This window comes from Spermophilus citellus (assembly GCF_964194105.1).
Source record: "Spermophilus citellus genome assembly, contig: SCAFFOLD_102, whole genome shotgun sequence".
NCBI classification, from domain to species: Eukaryota; Metazoa; Chordata; class Mammalia; order Rodentia; family Sciuridae; genus Spermophilus; species Spermophilus citellus.
Genome location: NW_027672732.1, coordinates 1,532,993 through 1,552,673, shown reverse-complemented (window position 1 = coordinate 1,552,673; position 19,681 = coordinate 1,532,993). Strand labels below are relative to the sequence as shown.

Here is a 19,681-nt window from a genome sequence, read left to right as displayed (position 1 = left end):
ATATATATATATATATATATATATATATATATATATATATGATTACTTTATATTTATATATATAATTATTACTTTGTATATATAAAGTAATAATGTCTGTTTCATTCTACTATCCTTCCTATCCTCATATCCCCTCCCCACCCCCCCCTTTACTCCCCTCTTTTAAAAGTAAGAAATAGAAGAATTTCTGATTGTGGGATTTGGTCTCAACAGAATATTAGAGGAATTTTGTGCAAAGCAAGGTCTTTTGGGCAGCACTAAAACCAAACTGTATATGAAAACGTCATTCAATGGTTGCAACAATCCCCCTTCCCCAAATGCACTATCCGACATGGATAACTAACAGTCTCAACCTAAGTGCTATGTGCCCTTGTAAGTTTTGTTATTTAATTGTCTAGCAGATTTCCTGGAAAATCCCACTTCCTAAACTGACTCTAGGCTGGTTCACAGTGAGAAGGCTTCTCCCCCGATGAGAACTAGCTTGATTGAGATTTTTCAGTCAGAAGATAAAAGGTGGAGGAAAAAAAATCCATAGAAATCTGAGAGACACCTTGGCATGCTAACAGGCATGATGGCAATGACAGAGGAATACGAGCCAGAGAAAGTGGCTGTGTTAGCTTTTCATCACTGTGACCGAGATAACTGACAAAAGTATATTAAAGGAGGAAAAGTTTATTGTTAGGTTAAGAAGTTCAGTTGATGTTTAGCAAACTCCATCCCTTTAGCCTAAGGTGAGACAAAAGGGCTGCTCATGCCATTGAGGCAGGACTCACAGAGAGAAAAGAGAAAGGAAAGGGACCTCAGGGAAATGTACCCTTCCAGGGCCTCGGGTGCACCTCCTCCAGCCCCGCCCACCTGCCTACAGCTACTCCGTCCATTCAAACTAGGATGGACAAATTAGGTTAAGCTCTCAGAATCTGATCATTTTACCTCCTGCATTTACACAGTAGTTTTGGGAGCAACATCTCATATCTAAACCATAACGTTGTGGCAAAAAGGTTATGTGAAGAACTAAAGTCTCTCTCCCTACCTGATTTCCATCAATGAGCATCAATTATATAGAAATTGCCCACTCTGTGTCAAGGCTGTCCTAGCCTATGGTCCATGCCGGGATCCTATGAAAGCTCAAAATGTTGTTCACTTTCATAATGAATGGATGGCAAGTATACCGACCTGGAAATGGTCAACTATCCTGCTCTCATTTTTGTGAAGAGATGTTATGAGTACAAATCAGTATAATTTAAACTTTATTGTGCATAATTGTAAGTATATTTTACAGAGAGTGATATGTACAAATATTACAAATATTAATTGTACAATTCAATGACTTTTGACAACTGTAACCATGATATAATTCATGCCCCTATCAAGGTATAGATTATATAACATCCTTAAACTCACTGCAGTCAATTCTGTCCTCCTTAAACCTTACCTCCAGACAACCACTCACCTGCTTTCAAACTGTAGTTTTGACTGCTATGGAATTTTATACAAGTGAATCACACAAGGTATGTTCTTTTGTGCTCAACTTTTTCATTGCAGTATGATGTCTTCCTGAGAGATTCATCCACACAATAGTATATAACAGTAGTTTCATAATGCTTCATATTAAGTAGTATGCAACTTTAGGAATATATATAGGAATATATATTATAATACATTATCAATTATAGGAATATATAATTTGCTTATCCTTTCATCGGTTGATAAACTGCAATGAACATTCTTGTACAGTCTTCTGTGAATTATGATTTCATTTCTCCTGTGCAAATATCGAATAGTAAAATGATGAAACGGGTGTAAAACTTAGATCCTATTGAAAAGAGGAGAGCATTTGCCTCAAAGTTTCATTTTACCTTTCAGGTACCCGCTGTTCACTTGCAACAAGAAGATCCAAATAAACCCTACTGGATTTTGAGGTTGGTTTCTGAACACAGTGAAACTGAATTATTTGATGTGAAAAAAGATACAGAACGAGCAGATGAAATCCGAGCCATGAAGCAGGCCTGGGAGACCACTGAGCCTGGAAGAGCCATTAAGGTCATGTGACTGAAAACCTCTCATTTTTTTTTTTTTACTTGTCATCATTAGGCATGATATAATATTTCACCATGTTGGTGAGATCATGCAATTTTCCTTTTAGGAATGATACCTGAATGTTATCAGACATTGCCTAGCTAAATATGTTAAGACCACATTTGGACACAATGTAAAATATTACCTTCCTGATTCCCAGAGGATCTGCAAAACCAAAGCACATAATGGTGCCACTTATTCATCCAAACTATAAGTTTCCTCTCTCTTTCACAGAACCAGGGCTATATTTCCATTTACCCTTAAGGCCCTCAAGTCATAAAGCATAGCAATGTTTAATGTATGCCTGCCTGTTCCTGGACCAGCCCCTAGATAGAAGGCACGCATTGCTCTACCTTGGAATATTCTCTCCCTCTACTCTCTGCCTGAGGCAGGAATCTTTGCCCCAGTGAAACACTTTTACTACTGTTTCAGGTCCCCACTCAGGGTAATTGGGGTAGATGAAAAAGATTCAGGAGCACCTGGATTTAAGATAGCATGCCCAGGACTGCTTCTTCATTTCTTTTTAAAAATAACTGTCAAAAATCACAGATGGCTCAAAATTTGAATTTATTTGTTAGATTTAGCCTTGTTCAAATTGCCTTATTCAATTCACGTGTTCCTATTTTGTTCACCTACGCTAACATGTTGTTGCCTGTACTGTGGTTTTTTTTTTTTTCAAAGCATTTTGAAGACTGATAATATTTCTCTTTTAGGCTTCTCAAGCTCGTTTGCTCTACCTCAACCAGTTATTTAAGAGACCACCTGATTTCCCTGAGAGTTTGCTTTTGCCTGACAGCCAGATTAAATTTGGGGAAGAAGGTCAGTGGATCCTTCCCTGCTGCCTCTGAACACAAAGCTATTGCCTTCACTTCTTAAAAATTAGTCAACTCTTCATGCTTGGTGAAGAGGAAATGTTTCAGAATCCCTAGTCTCAAGTATTGCAAGGCCTTGCAAGTTCAGATCAGTATATATAATAATTAATTTATCAAATCACTTCCACTTGTTTTATCATTTTTATCCTACTCCCTCCTCCCAAGTAGATAAGATTTTCCAATTTTAGAGAAAAACCAAAGGTGAGAGTACAACTAGCTAGAAAATACTAGCATGAAACTTGAAGGCAGTCTATTGCTATAAATCTGGTACCTATAAAATAACAATTACAGTAAATAATAACAATCATCATCATCATAATAAAGCTAGGTACTTTTGTTGAGCGACTGCCTTGGGCCTGTCAACACACATTATTTTAATTTTAGTCAGCCCTCATATACAGGGCATTGGTTTCAGGACCCTCAATGGATACCAAAATCCCAAAGTTGCTCAAGTCCCTTATGTAAAATAATGTAGTGTTTGCACATTTTCCTGCATACTTTGAATCATCTCTAGATTATTTAAAATACCTAATGCAATATAAATTCTACATAAAAAGTTTTTTAGTATATCACTTAGGGAATAATATAGAGAATATACTCTGTACATGTTTAGTACATATGCATCAATCATAGGACTAACTACCTAGTATATGGCAATATAACTTTTTTCAAATATTTTTGATCCATGATTGTTCAAATCTATGTATGCAGAATCTGCAAATATGTAGAGTCAACTGTATACAACATTATTTCCAATTTACCAATTAGAACACTGGCCCAGAGTGCCTCAGTAATATGTCTAAGTTCACAAGACACCCAGAGACTGAGCCAGCACATAGATGGGCCCTCCATGTCAATGTCTTCTCATAGCATCTTGGCTACCTCTACCTATCATCCCTCTGGGCTTTCATGGAGGCACGAGGATTCACATTCCAAATTATGTTATTCCATGTTCACATCTTGAGGAATGTCAATCAATAATTGTTATAGGAATAATATTGCTTTTCATATGAATAGTGTGAATAGCAATATCACCCTACTCCTGGAATGGGCACTGTGAATTACGTTTTTTGTGTATTATCCCATTTGCATGTATCATAATTATGAGGAAGTCAATTACTACTTCCATTTTACAGATAGAGAGACCAAAGCTCAGAGAATCACTTTACTCTTCCTAAGTCATATGTCAAGAAAGTGACAAAATTAGAATTTGAAATATTTCTAACTCCCAATCCCATCCCTCCATTATTGGAGTCCAATGTAATGCTAGAAAGACAAGGGTGAATAGGATCCAGTTCTTGTCCTTTAGAATATAGATTCAATTATTTTGAAAATTGTATTAAGGTGTATGGACAAAATATGCAGACAATTGTAAAAAACAAGAACGACTTTAAGACTACTGAAATAAGAAGGAAAAATAGAATTCAACTCAGAATATAACAAAAACAAGGGGGTATTTATACCCAAAGGTAGGGAGAGTGGGTGGAAAATTACTGAGAGAAACTTTAGTATCAATGATTAGGGAAAAGAAACTTGATTGGATATCAGGGTTGAGGAAAGAGGAGCTTGGGTAGGGAGACTCTAGCAGGATTCTTTGCTAAAACTGAGAAAAACAGGCCAAGGAGAATCCCTAGTTGAAAACAAGGCTCTGAGAAGCCTAACCTTGTTATAAAACATACACAGAGTTGAGGCACAAATCTTAATGGTACAGCTTGATTGATTTTTGCATAGGGAACCACCATTAGATTAAATCAAGACATAAAATATTCACTGCAGCCCAAATGTCTTCTTATTCTCCTTCCCAGTTATTTTCTCTCTCGAGGTAACCACTAGTCTGACCTCCACCACCATCAATTAATTTTTCCTATTCTTGAAGTTCATTTATTTATATTCACACTGTGTGTCTCACTATTTGGCAGTTTTATTTTTTCCTGTATCAGGTATGGTTGTTTTTATAAGACATTCATCTATTTTTACCTAAGTCAAAATTATTGAAATAAATTTTAATTTCCTCCTCTTTTGTTCTTGATCAGTCTTATTCTAGGGGTACATCAATTTTGATAATATTTTTAAAGAACCAAATTTTGACTACTGTATGTCTTGCTTTTGTTTCAACATTTATTCATGCTCTTAAGCATTACCCTATTGCTACCTTTCATTCAAAGAAGAATATAGTGCAAATTAAGTCATCCACAATTAATAAATAGGGGAATGAAGTCTGCCTAATGTGGAAGTTGTGGTAAGTTTTACAGTTTTGCATGGCGTAGGGAACTGAAACAGTGGATTAAAGAGAAACCACCAAGCTTTAGGATTTCACAAGCAGAATCCCTTTTCAAATATAAGTTAGAACAATTTTATAAGTGCCTACACACAGGACTGCATTCCCAGAGAGAAGTATCTTAAAATGTACAGTGGTCGGGACAGGGCTGGTGGCACTTTCTCCAGGGCTCACCTTCACAGCAGCCCAAGTAGTTCCAAGATCTCATTTGTATTGTATTGCCTCAGCTCCCAAAAGCTTCTACTTTTTTATAAACTTTTGACATCCTGAGGCAGCTTCCAGACACTGCCATCCTGCACAGTTCACACCATTTCTGGAGGTACAGATGACAGGTTTTGCTAGTGCTGTGGTTATAAGTTGCAAAGCTACTGAGTCACATCCTCCAAAATCTGTGTTCCCACATGCAAGCCCTGTTACTTTTTGCCATGATTTAGTAGAATGCAAACTTTATCAGCAGTGTACATGTCATGTTGTAGGAGAAATGACTGCATTTTTGAAAGAGACAGATGCAAAGAGTCTTCAGCGTCAAGAGAGTAGGGATATACTACTATCAGGAGGAGGAAGTATGTTGTGGAAGAAGTGGCAACTGAGCAAGGGGTTGAAGGATTTGACAAAAACTGTTAGCAGTGAAAGTGGAATAGTGCCCTCACCAGGGAAGGAAGAGCGTGAGCAAAGTTTGAAGAAGGAAACCATAGGTAAGTATTGAAATAAAAATTCTATAAAAGACCCTTAACATATATGTGATTGTTGTTTAATAAAACAACAAAAAAGTGTATTTTGGATTTAAGATTTTCATTTTACTTATCCGAACTGATAATTTACTTAAGAACTTGATTGCTAAATATTTAAAGAAAAAGTGGGCATAAAAAACAAATTAGCAGGTATTTTTTTGTGTATGTTTGTGTATAAGTTTTCTGTGGCTACAAATACTGAAAATGCCATTCACATTCTTTTCTCTATAGCATGCTGTATAATAGATTTTTATTTACATTTTAACTATTTTATTTATAAAATTCTGAAAGAGCAATTTTCAGTGGTACAGGAGTCACATTGACTTGACTTGTGTCTATGTGGATTTATAATTCTTCACTAAAATGAATCAAAATATTTGATGGAAGGTTTTACAGGGAAATGACATTCCACACTCCTGGTTTCCATGATGAGTGATTACTCCTAAGAAACTCCTGGATTTTTTCAGTCCAATTGGGGCTAAGTGTCTTATTTATTGATACATTTGGAAGGAATCCATTGGGAGCCTGGCCCCCATAGGAGCCTGAATATGTGCTTCTCCCTGAGCAACCCAATGGGCTGGAGGAGTCTGCCAACCCCAAGGTTCTGTGAAAATGGTCTTTCTACTTCTCACATCAAACTTCATCTCTAATTTAACCTGAATCAACAATAACGGTTATTCTTTGTTTCTCCACTTGTTCAGACCTCAAGCTAGAAAGAATAATATTTAGGAAGGAAATATTCTCAGAAACTACAGTGTTAGTTCTACTCTCAATATTGCTGACTCATTCTGAGAATTTTAAAGTTAAGAAGGGTTTAAGTCTAAAGCATGGCCTTGAGTGATTTCTTTTTTTTTTATTGGTTGTTCACAACATTACAAAGCTCTTGACATATCATATTTCATACATTAGATTGTAGTGGGTTATGAACCCCCAATTTTACCCCAAATGCAGATTGCAGAATCACGTCGGTTACACATCCAAAATTTTACATAATGCCCTATTAGTAATTGTTGTATTCTGATACCTTTCCTATCCCCTACTATCCCCCATCCCCTCCCCTCCCATCTTCTCTCTCTACCCCATCTACTGTAATTCATTTCTCTCCTTGTTTATTTTCCCATTCCCCTCACAACCTCTTATATGTAATTTTGTATAGCAATGAGGGTCTCCCTTCATTTCCATGCAATTTACCTTTTCTCTCCCTTTCCCTCCCATCTCATGTCTCTGTTTAATGTTACTCTTTTCTTCCTACTCTTCCTCCCTGCTCTGTTCATAGTTGCTCTCATTATATCAAAGAAGACATTTGGTATTTGTTTTTTAGGGATTGGCTAGCTTCACTAAGCATAATCTGCTCTAGTGCCATCCATTTCCCTGCAAATTCTATGATTTTGTCATTTTTTATTTCTGCATAGTACTCCATTGTGTATAGATGCCACATTTTTTTTTATCCATTCATCTATTGAAGGGCATCTGGGTTGGTTCCACAGTCTAGCTATTGAGAATTGTGGTGCTATGAACATCGATGTGGCAGTATCCCTGTAGCATGCTCTTTTAAGGTCTTCAGGGAATAGTCCGAGAAGGGCAATAGCAGGGTCAAATGGTGGTTCCATTCCCAGCTTTCCCAGGAATCTCCATACTGCTTTCCAAATTGGCCACACCAGTTTGCAGTCCCACCAGCAGTGTACAAGTGTACCCTTTTCTCCACATCCTCGCCAGCACTTGTTGTTGTTGGACTTCATAGTGGCTGCCAATCTTACTGGAGTGAGATGGTATCTTAGGGTGGTTTTGATTTGCATTTCTCTGACTGCTAGAGATGGTGAGCATTTTTTTTATGTACTTATTGATTGATTGTATATCCTCCTCTGAGAAGTGTCTGTTCAGGTCCTTGGCCCATTTGTTGATTGGGTTAGGCAAATTACAAGATTCAAAGACCTCTCTTACTGTACAAATAAGAGATTCTGATATATCTGAGCTGATGGAAACAAAGTGCCTATTTAATAAGCAGTGATACACATGACAGTGGCACTAACACTTATTGGAATTCCCTTTATATTGATGTTTAATTTGTAGAGTGACTTTATATGTATTATCTCAGATAAGCCTCTGTGGATTATAAAAAGCAAATAATGGAATCTCTGCTTTTCAAATGGGGTATTGAGATAGTGGATCAGAGGAAGGCTGTTTTCAGTTGATCCATGACTCAGGATTCAAGAAATGGGATTCCTGCTTTTTAGTAAGGTGTTGGAAATCTCCAGGAACACTTCAAGTTCACAGGGTGGAAACTCTGCTGCTGAAATACACCCAGTCAAAAGAAAGTGTACATTGCTCAACACAAAACTTAACCACACTCAAACCTCAGTTACACTTTAATACAAAGAATAGAAGAGGCAAAACCCCCAACAAGGCCCCAAGTAGGAATAGCTGTAGGGGAGGAGTCCTTGGTCTCACTCATGGACATCTACTTCTGTAGCAAAAAACAGATAGAATGAGCACAAAGTCTGTGGATAACACACCTATGAAGGGTCTCAATCTAGATCACTCTAGGACTCTTTGGCAAGAGAATGCTGTGCCCTACAAAAGCCTGATACATAAGCGTGGAAGAGAAGTTTATCCCAACATGTGCATAAAATCCAACATAGGAATATAAGAATTATGAAAAAGCAAGGTACACACAAGGCCTTCTAAAGTTCATAATTCATCAGAAACTAACTCCAGAGATTTTGAAATGGATGAAATACAAGATAAAGAATTCAAATTATTATAACAAATGATTGCTGAATTCTAAAGGAACATATAAAAACAACTGCATGAATTAAGCAAGTCAGTAGAGGACAAGCATGGAGAGGAAATACTGGAAATGAAATACACAATAAATCAATAAAATGTTCAGTTGAATGTTTCTCTGATAGAATAGGCTACACTGGACAGAATCTCAGAACTGGAAGACAAAGTCACTGACCTTGAACATTCAGACAGTATTAAAGAAAAGAAAATAATCAGAATAAACAAGAACTTTGGGACAACGTTAAAATACCCAATTAAGAATCATTGGAATTGAAAAGGGTTGTGAGATATAGGCTTTTGGAATGGACAACTTCTTCAGGGAAATGACTAAAAAGTTTCCAAACCTTTGGAAATAGATAGACCCTTAGATACAGAATGTATTCAAAACTCTAAATAGGCAATATCAAAAAAGAACATCCCCATGACAAATTATAATTAAAATGCCTAAAATACAGAACAAAGGAAGAATTTTAATAACCTCAAGATAAAAATGTCAGGTCACATTTAGAGGAATTCCAAGGAATTACTTTAAATTCCTCAACACAAATTCTAAAATCCAGTGGACTTGGAATGATGTGTTCTCAGTTCTGAAAGAAAAATACTTGTTGGAGCTGGGATTGTGGCTCAGTGATAGAGCATTCGCCTAGCACGGGCGGGACCTGGGTTCGATCCTCAGCACCACATAAAAATAAAGGCATTGTATTGAAAAAAAAAAGAAAATGAAAAATAATTGTCAACCAACTTCTCTATATTCACACAATCTATCCTTCAGAATAAAATTAGCAATAAAAACTTTCCAAGAGAAGCAGAAGCTCAAATAATTCATAGAAACTAAGTTAAAACAACAGACAATACTTAAATTCATACAGAGAAAATAAAAAACAAAACCTTATGACTAACAAATTACTAAGTCTCCTTTGAAGAGCAGCTAAGCAAATAAGAAACAAGATCAAATTAAACATTAGAAAGAAATTGGAAATAAATTGAAATGACAGGAATTAATATCACTCTATGATAACATTTAATGTAAATGGTATCAATTCTGCAATTAAAAGACATAAATTGGCAGAATGAATTAAAAAACAAGATCCAACTATACGTTGCCAAGAGACTCACATAAAGGCAAAGATAGCCACAGACTGAAAGTGAAAGGATGAAAATTTATACACCATTCCAGTGGAGCCGGAAAACAATCAGGAGAAAATACACTCATCTGTGAAAAAGTAGATTTTAATCTAAAATTAATCAGAAGAGACAAAGAAGTTCACTTCATTCTGGTAAAGGGAACAATCAAAAAAATATATAATGATAGTAAATATTTAAGCCCCTAATCATAGAACAGACACTATACAAATTAGAATATAATAATACTGGATCATTTAAACATACCTCTTTCATCCAGATGTAAACTCAGTAAAGACTCTTTGAGCTTGAAAAATATTATAAATCCAGTGGACTTAACAGATATCTATAGAATATTTCATAAAACAACAGCCAAATACACTTTCTTCTCAGTGACTCATGGAAACTCCTCCAAAATGAGTCATATTTTAGGCCACAAAGCAACTCTTAGAAAATAAAAAAGATATAATTTCTTATATCTTATAAGAGTAAAATGAAATGAAATTAGAAAACAACCAAAAGAGACTCTATAGAAATATAAACACCAGATCTTAAATTATACTACAGCACTATAGTAACAAAAACAGCATAGTATTGGCACTAAAATAGGCAAGAAGACCAATGGAACAGAATAGAAGACACAGATACAAACCCACATAAATACAGTTACCTCATACTAGACAAAGTTCCAGAAATACACCCTGGAGAAGGGATAACCTCTTCAACAAATGATGCTGGGAAAACTAGAAATTCATATGTAATAGAATGAAAGTTAATCCCTACCTCCATGCAGGAAAAAAAAATCAACTCTAAGTGGATCAAAGACCTAAGTATTAGACCAGAAACTCCGCACCTACTAGAACAAAATGTAGCAAAACATTTCAACATATTGGCACAGGAACCGAATTCCTGAACAAGACACGTAAAGTACAAGAAATAAAATAAAAATTCAATAAATGAAATGACATCAAATTATGATGCTTCTTCATAGCAAAAGAAAAAATCAGGTCGGGCACAATGGCACACACCTGGGGCTGGGGAGGCTGAGGCAGGAGCATCATGAGTTCAAAACCAGCCTCAGCAACTTAGCAAGGCCCTAAGCAATTCAGCTAGATCCTGTATCTAAATAAAATTTAAGAGGGGTGAGAATGTGAGCACCCCTGGGTTTAATCCCCAGTACTAAAAAAAAGGAAAAGAAAAAAATGAAAGAAAGAAAGAAAAAGAATCAAGAGCTTAAGAATATGAGGAGAGAATCTACACAATGGGAGAAAATCTTATCCATCTATACCTCATATAGAGTGTTGTTTCCAGAATATGCAAAGAACTACAAAAACTTACTACTACTACTACTACTACTACTACTAATAATAATAATAATAATAATAATAATAACCTAATCAATAAATAAGCAAGGTAATTTAACAGACCCTTCTAAAAAGGAGAAATACAAATGATCAACAAATATATGAAAAAGTGTTCAACATCTCTAGCAATCAGAGAAATGCAAATTAAAACTACACTGAGATTCCATGGAACTCCAGCCAGAATGGCAGTTATCAAGAATACATTTAACAACAAATGTTGGCAAGGGTGTGAGAAAAAAGGAACTCTCAAACATTGCAAATTGGTACATCCACTCTGGAAAGCAGTACAGAGATTCCTCAAAAAACTAGAACGTAATCACCATTTGACCCAGTTTTCTCACATCAATGTTTATAGCAGTACAATTCACAATAGCTAAACTACTAAACCAACCTGGATGTCCATTACAGATAAGTGGATAGAGAAACTGTGGTATATATACATGATGAAATATTACTAAACACTGAAGAAGAATGACTTTGTGATGTTTTCCAGTAAATCTTAAAATCTAGTGGATCTTAAGAATATCATGCTAAGTGAAATAAGCCAATCCCCAAACCCAAAAGCCAAAAGTTTTCACTGATGTATGGAAACTAAACCACAATAATGAGGGGAGGGGCAGTTGAGAAGAGAAGTTCAGTACATTAGACAAAGAGGAATAAAAGAAAGGGTGAGGATAGGAAAGACAGTAGAATAAATCTAACATAATTTTCCTATGTATGCATATTAAATTACCTAATTAAACCCTACCATCGTCCCCACCCACAAGAAATGGGGTTCCAATTAGAATAAGATATAGCCTATGCTTGTATAATTTTATCAAAATCAATTCTACTGTTATGTCTAACCAGTAAGAACCAATAAAATAAAATTTAAGAAGAGGAATATAAAAACATGGAAATTGAACAATACACTTTTGAATGATGAATGAATGACAGAACAAATCAGGAGATATTTAAAAATTCTTAGAATCAAACAAAAATAGAGATATGACATACCAAAATTATTTCTGGACTATGAAGTTGTTTCCAAGAGGAGTTTTTATAGCTATAAGTGCATACATAAGAAAATCAGAAAAATCCAGAGTAAACAACTTAATGCATCTTGAGGTCCTTGAAAACCAAGAACAAACAAATTTCATAACAAGCAGAAGGAAGGTAAAAGTGAAATTTAGAATAAAACAAACAGTACAAAGGATCAATGAAACAATGAGTTGGTGCTTTCAAAAGATAACTGAGATTGATAGGTCCATAGCCAAATTAATCAAAAGAAAAATGGAAAAGAAAAAATTGGAATGAAAAAGGAGAAATCATTACAAACATCACAGAGATTCATTAGGGACTATTTTGAGACTTATATTCTAATAAATTGGATAAACTTAGAGAAAATGGATAAATTTCTAGACATACATGGCCTGCCAAAATTAAATCAATAGGACATAGAAAACTTTATCAGACTAATATGTAGCAATGAAATATAAGTAGTTATAGAAAGCCTTCCAACAACAATAACAACAACAACAACAAAAAAAGCTCAGGATCAGATGGATTCACAGCTGATTTCTGTCAGACCTTTAACGAAGAACTAATGCCAATTCTCCTTAATTTATTCTCTGAAATGGAAAGGGATGGAACACTTCCAAATGCATTCTATTAAGCCAGTATTATACTCACATCAAAACTAGATAAGGACACATCAAGGAAAGAAAACTACAGACCAATATCCCAGATGAACTTATAGGCAAAATTCCTAAATAAAGTATTAGCAAATGGTATTGTAGAAAAAATATAGTAGAGAAAATCCAGGCTTATAACAAAAGGCGCAGGGGAAACTTGTCATCCACATGTAGAAGAGGGATAGCAAATGATAGTCAACAACATATTAAGATTACACATCGAGGCCAAGTTGGCCTTATCTCAGGATGCAAGGATGGTTTGACATATACACAAATCAATAATTGTAATTCATCATATAAATAGAATTAAGGACAAAAATCATTTAGTCATCTCAATGACACAGAGAAAGCTTTTAAAAAAAAATCAGCACCCACTAATGATAAAAACACTGAAGAAACTAGTAATAAAGGGAACCTACCTCAACATCATAAAGGTTATACACAACAAACCCAAAACCAACATCATAGTAAATGGGGAAAACCTGAAAATATTTCCTTTAAAATCTGGAACAAGACAAGAATACCCACTTTCAAAACTCCTGTTCAACAGTACTAGAAACTTTAGCTAGATCAATTAGGCAAGAGAAGGAAATGAAAGGGAATAAAAATAGGAAAGGTAGAAGTCAAATTATCTTTGTTTGGAGATGATGTGATCCTAAACTTAGAGGATCCAAAAAGCTCCATCAGAAGACTGCTAGAGTTAATAAATTCAGCAAAGGAGCAGGCTACAAAATTGGCATACAAAAATCAACAGGGTTCCTGTACATTCATTATGAATCTGCTGAGAATAAAAATCAGGAAAACAATTTCATTCACAATACCCTCAAAAAAATTCTAGGAATAGACCTAACCAAGGAGGCGAAAGACTTCCACAGTAAAAATTTTCTGAAGAAAGAAATTGAGGAAGACACAGGAAGATGGAATGGACTCCCATACTCATGGATATGCAGAATTAATATTGTTAAAATGTCCATGACATCAAAAGCAATATACAGATTCAATGTAATCCCCATTGAATTACCAAAGACATTCTTTACAGAACAAGGAAAAAAAAAGTCCTAAAATTTATTTGGAAGAAAGACCTAGAACATCCAAAGTAATTCTAAGCCAAAAAAGTAATGCTGGAGGCATCACAATACTTGTCTTCAAATTATACCACAGAGTTGTAATTTTAAAAAAATGTCATGGTTCTGATATAAAAACAGACACATAGACCAATGGTAGAGAATAGAAGACACAGAGACAAACCCACAGAGATAGTCATCTGATCCTTGACAAAGGTGCCAAAAATATAGTAGAGGAAAAGCCAGGCTTTATAACAAAAGGTGCAGGGAAAACTTGTCATCCAAATGTAGCAGAGTGAGACTAGATTCTTATTTCTGAACCTGAACCAAAATCAACTCAAAATGAATCAAAGACCTACGAATTAGACCACAAACTATACAACTAATAAAAGAAACAGGGTCAACATTCCAACATATAGGTGCAGGCAATATCTTTCTCAACAGAACCCCTATAGCTCAGAAAATAATGCCAATAATCAATAAATTGAATAGCATATTAAGAAGATGCAACAAAGGAAATAAGAATGTGAAGAGAGAACCTACAGAACAGGAGAAAACCTTTGCTTGCTACTCTACTGATAGAGGATTAATATTCAGAACATACAAAGAACTCAAAAAAGTTAATACAAGAAAGCCCAATTAATAATGGGAAAATGAATTAAATAGACACTTCTCAAAAGGAGAATTACAAGTGGCCAACAAATATATGAAAAAAAATGTTCACTGTCATTAAAAATTAGGGAAAGAAAATTTTTTTTAAAAAAAAGTACACTGAAATTTCATCCCACTCCAATGGCAGCCATCAAGAATACAAATTATAAAAATAAGTGTTAGAAAGGATGTGAAGAAAAAGGAACACTTCTACACTGTTGATGGGACTGTAAATCAATGCCACTGCTATGGAAATCAGCATGTCTGTCCCCCAGAAGAGTAGGAATAGAACCACCATATGACCCAGTTGTAGCATTCCTCAGTATTTATCCTAAAGAATTAAAGCCCTCATACCAACATTTATAGCAGCACAATTCACCATACCCAAACTATGAATCAGCAAAGGTATCTGACAATGGATGAATAGATAATGAAATGTGCTGTATACACTCAGTGAAGTTTTATTCAGCCATAAAGAAAACTAAAATTATGTCATTTGAAGGAAAATAGATGAAACTCATGAACATTACTTTAGGCAAAATAAGATATTCAGGGGTTGTACATTTTCTCTCATATTTGGAAGCTAAAAAGGAAAGAGGAAAATAAAGGTGGGTGAGTGGTCTCATGAAAATTGAAGAGAGTCTAATACAGTAGAAAAAAGGGACCCCGGGTAGGGAGAAAAGTAAGTAGGGAGAGAAGGAGCAAACAAAATAGCATTGAAAGTCCTAGCCAAAGCAAATAATCCATGAAGAAAAAACAATGCACGATATCCAAATTGGAAAAAAGAAAGTCAAATTGTCACCTTTGCTCATGACAAAACTATATATAGAAAACCTGAAAGATTTCACCAGAAAATAACTATTAGAACAAATAAATTAGCCAAAATTTCAGAATACAAAATCAATATAGAAAAATGAATGCTAAGAGTGAATTATAGAAAATAAAAACCAAGAAATCAATTCCATTTATAATAGCTACAAAAATAAAATAAAGTACCAAAGAATAAATTGAACCACAGATAAAAGGTGCCTACCCTGGGGAGTATTAAATATTGATAAAATAAATTGAAGGAAGACCTACCAAATGGAAAGACATCCCATATCCAAGGACTAAGGTAATGTTAAAATGTCTATTCTACACAAAGATATATACAGATTCAATACAATCTCTATCAAAATAACAATGGTGTTCTTCACAGAACTAGATAAAACAATCCTAAAATTTGTTTGGAATTACAAAAAAATAACAAAAAATCTTGATCAAAAAGAAAAAAGGAGGCATTAGGCTTACTGATTTCAAAATAAGCTATAATGCTACAATAATCAAAACAGCATCGTATTGGCATAAAAGCAGGCACATAGACCAATGGACCAGAATAGAGAGACTAGAAGTAAACCCAAATATCTATAGCCAACTACATTTCAAAAATTGCTAAGATCACACATTGGAGAAAGGATATACTTTTTTCAATAAATGGTGCTGAGAAAATTTGGTATTCACAAACTATATTTCTGTATCTGACAAGTCATGAAAATCAACTCAAAATTAAAGACTTACACATAAAGCCTGAAACTCATGAATCTTCTAGAAGAAAACATAAGGGAAGTACTTTAAAATATTGAAATTGGTAAGGATATTTTAGAGAAGATTTCAGAAGCACACAAAAGGCAAAAATATACAAATGTCATTATATTAAGTTTTATTACATCAAAAAATGAAATTACATAAAAATACATAAAGTGAATCGATAAAGGATAAAGGTCCTCTTCACACGAAAGGAAATAATTCTTAAAATAAAGAGATTATCTGAAACCAAACATCTGAAAAGGAATTAATATCCAGAACATATAAGGAACTCAAAATCTAAATAGCAAATAAAAAAAAGAACAATAACAAACACCAAACAATCCAACTAGAAAATGAGCAGTAGAACTAAACAGACATTTCTCAAAAAACGATATACAAATGGCCCACAAGTATGTGAAAAAATGCTCAGCATCACTAATGATCAGGAAAATGCAAATTAAAGCTGCATTGAAATATCACCTTGCTTCCATAGAAGCGTTTTCTTTCAAAAAGTAAAAAGATAAAAGAGTTTGTGAGGAGATGGAGAAAAGGGAACACTTGTATTCTGTTAGTAAAAATGTAAATTAATACAGCCATTATGGAAAACATTATGGAGGTCCTCAAAAAAATATATATATATATATATAAAATCACCATGTGATTCAGCAATCCTATTAATGTACATATAGTCAAAGGAAATACAATTGGAATGTCAGAGAGACATATGCACTCCATGTTTATTACAACACTCTTCATAATATCCAAGAAATGGAAATAATTTAAATGTCTAACAACTGATGGATGGATAAAGGAAATCTGGTACAGAATGCTATTCAGCCATAAAAATGAACGAACTACTATCATTTGCAACAACATGGATAGAATTCAAAATTATGTAAAGTGAAATAAGCTGGTAATAGAAAAACAAATATTGCATGACCTCACTCATATAAGGAATATTAAAAAACTGATCTCATGGAAGTTGAAAGTAGAATGGTACTTAACAGAGGCTAAGGAGTATGGGGGTAGGAAGAATGAGTACCAAGTTATAGATAGGCATTTTGATTTGATTAGCACAGTAGGGTGAGCAGAGATAACAATAATGAACTGTAATATCCAAAAAGAAGAAACTACATTGAAAGCTTTGTCATAAGAATTACAAATATTTGAGGAAATAGACATGTTTTACCCTATTTAAACATTGTACAATATATACATATATAAAAATATCACATGGTAACCCATTAATATATGTCCTAGCCACTCCAATAAAAAAAGGAAATAAAAATAGGCTGTCCAAAAGAAATAAAAGTCTCTTTATTCAAAAATGATATGATTTTGTAGAAAATCTGTAAGAGTTGACAAAAATCTACAATAGAAGCAGCAACAACAAACCTCAGGGAATTAATAAGTGGTTATAGCAAGATTTCAATATGCTTTGCTAATACATAAATATCAGTAACTCACCTACATATCAGCAATGAGTAGGTAAATCTTGAAATTAAAAACACAATACCATTTACATTAGTACCCTCAACAATGATAATCTAACAGGGTATATACAAATAAATATACATATGAATAAAATTGCAGAACTCTGATGAAAGAAATCAAAGAACAAAATAAATGGAGTGATATTCTGTACTTATGGATAAAATGACTCAATATTATCAAGATGTCAATTCTGAATGAATTGAATTATAAATTCAATGTAATCCCAATCAAAATCCCAGCAAGTTATTTTGTGAATATCAACAAATTGATTCTGATGTTTACTTGGATAGGCAAAAGATTCAAAAAGGCAATTGCTACATGGAAGAATAAGAAAGTTGGAGAATTGACACTTCTCAACTTCAAGTTTTACTATGAAGATACAATAACGGAGACAGAGTGATACTGGCAACTGAACAGAGAAATAGATGTATGTAACAGAATAAAGAGGCCCAAGTGAATATAACTGCTGTGGTGTGAATGTCCTCTCTAAAACTCTTGTTGAAATTTGATTATCATTTTAACAGTGTTAAAAGGTGGGCCTTTGATAGTAATTAGGCCATGAGAGTACCATCCTCATCAATGGATTAATGTCATTATTATTGTGGAAATGGGTCAGTTATTATGTGAGCAGCGGATTCTTGGTGAAAAAGTATGAATTTGACCCAATCTCCTCTCTCTGTCTCACAGGTACTTCCTTGCCCTTCCACCATGTTATGATGCAGCACAAAGGTCCTAGCCAGATGCTGGAGCCATGCTCTTGGGCTTCCCAGACTTTAGAACTGTGAGCCAAATGAACTAAATTTTTTTTAAATTACAGATTCATTTGGATTCTGTTATAGCAGCAGAAAATGAATTAAGATGATAGTCAGCTGATCTTTGACAAAAGAACAAAGGCAATGGTGAAAAGAGAGTCTTTTCAGTAAATGGTGCTGGAACAGCTCCATATCCATTTGCAAAAGAATGAGTCTAGAAAAAGATTTTATAATCCTTCACAGAAATTAACACAACATGGATCACAGATCTAAATGTAAAACGTAAAACTCCTAGGAGATAACATAGAAGAAAATCTAAATGGCCTGGTGTTTGGTGATAACAGAGGCACAATTTATGAAAAAAATTGATAAGGTGAACTTCTTAAAATTAAAAACTTCAGCTCTACAAGAAACTCGATGGAGAGAATTCAAAAATAAGTCACAGACTTAGAGAAAATATTTGCAAAAGATATATCTAATGAAAGACTACTTAATAAAATACACATAGAATCCTTAAAAATCAACAATAACAAAACAAACAACAGGACTTCAACATGAGCCAAAGACCTTAACAGATGAGACACCTCACTAAAGAAGATGGCAAAAAAAAAACAGATGAAAAGATGCTCTACTTAGGTCATTATGTAAATGAAGGAAGTACTTCCACATACCTATTAGAATGACCAAAATCTAGAACACTAATAATGCCAAGTACTAGTGAGGATTTGGAGCAATAGGAACTCTCATTTATTGCTGGTAGGATAAAAAAAAAAATATCAAAACCACTTTGGAAGACAGTTTTGTGGTGGTTTCTTACAAAACTAAACATTCTTACCATACCATACAGCAATTGCATTCCTTGGTATCCACCCAAAGGAGCTGAAAACGTATTCACAAAAACAACCTACATATGGTTGTTTACCACGCAGCTTTATTCATAAGATCCACAATTTGGAAGCAACCAAGATGACCTCCATGGGGAGATTGATGAACTGTGGTTAATCTAGGAAATGGAGTCTTATTCAGCCACAAAAAGAAACGGTCTGTCAAACTGGAAAAGAGATGGAGGAAACTTAGTGATATATTACTAAGCGAAAGAAGCCAATCTAAAAAGACTATAAACACTGTCTAATTGCAACTACATGGTCTTCTGCAAAACGCAAAACAATAAAAGGAGGGAAAATAAAAGCAGTGGGTGCCAGGGTTAGGGGTGTAGTGAAAGAACAGATGAAGCATGGAGGATTTTGCAGGAAG

At 34.5% G+C, this 19,681-nt stretch overlaps 2 protein-coding genes across 2 annotated transcripts in view; both read left to right on the top strand.

Annotated features, from left to right (window-relative positions):
• The window catches only part of LOC308640687 (ras-related protein Rab-32-like), a gene marked incomplete at its 3' end in the record, with an annotated part of 422,333 nt that overhangs the window by 114,924 nt on the left and 287,728 nt on the right, over window positions 1–19,681 (top strand). The window lies entirely within an intron of this gene.
• The window catches only part of LOC308640680 (androglobin-like), a gene marked incomplete at both ends in the record, with an annotated part of 138,925 nt that overhangs the window by 114,351 nt on the left and 4,893 nt on the right, over window positions 1–19,681 (top strand). Inside the window, 3 exon segments of the mRNA XM_081312475.1 lie at window positions 1,864–2,040; window positions 2,790–2,895; window positions 5,703–5,921. Coding sequence (XP_081168601.1) covers window positions 1,864–2,040; window positions 2,790–2,895; window positions 5,703–5,921 — 502 coding nt within the window.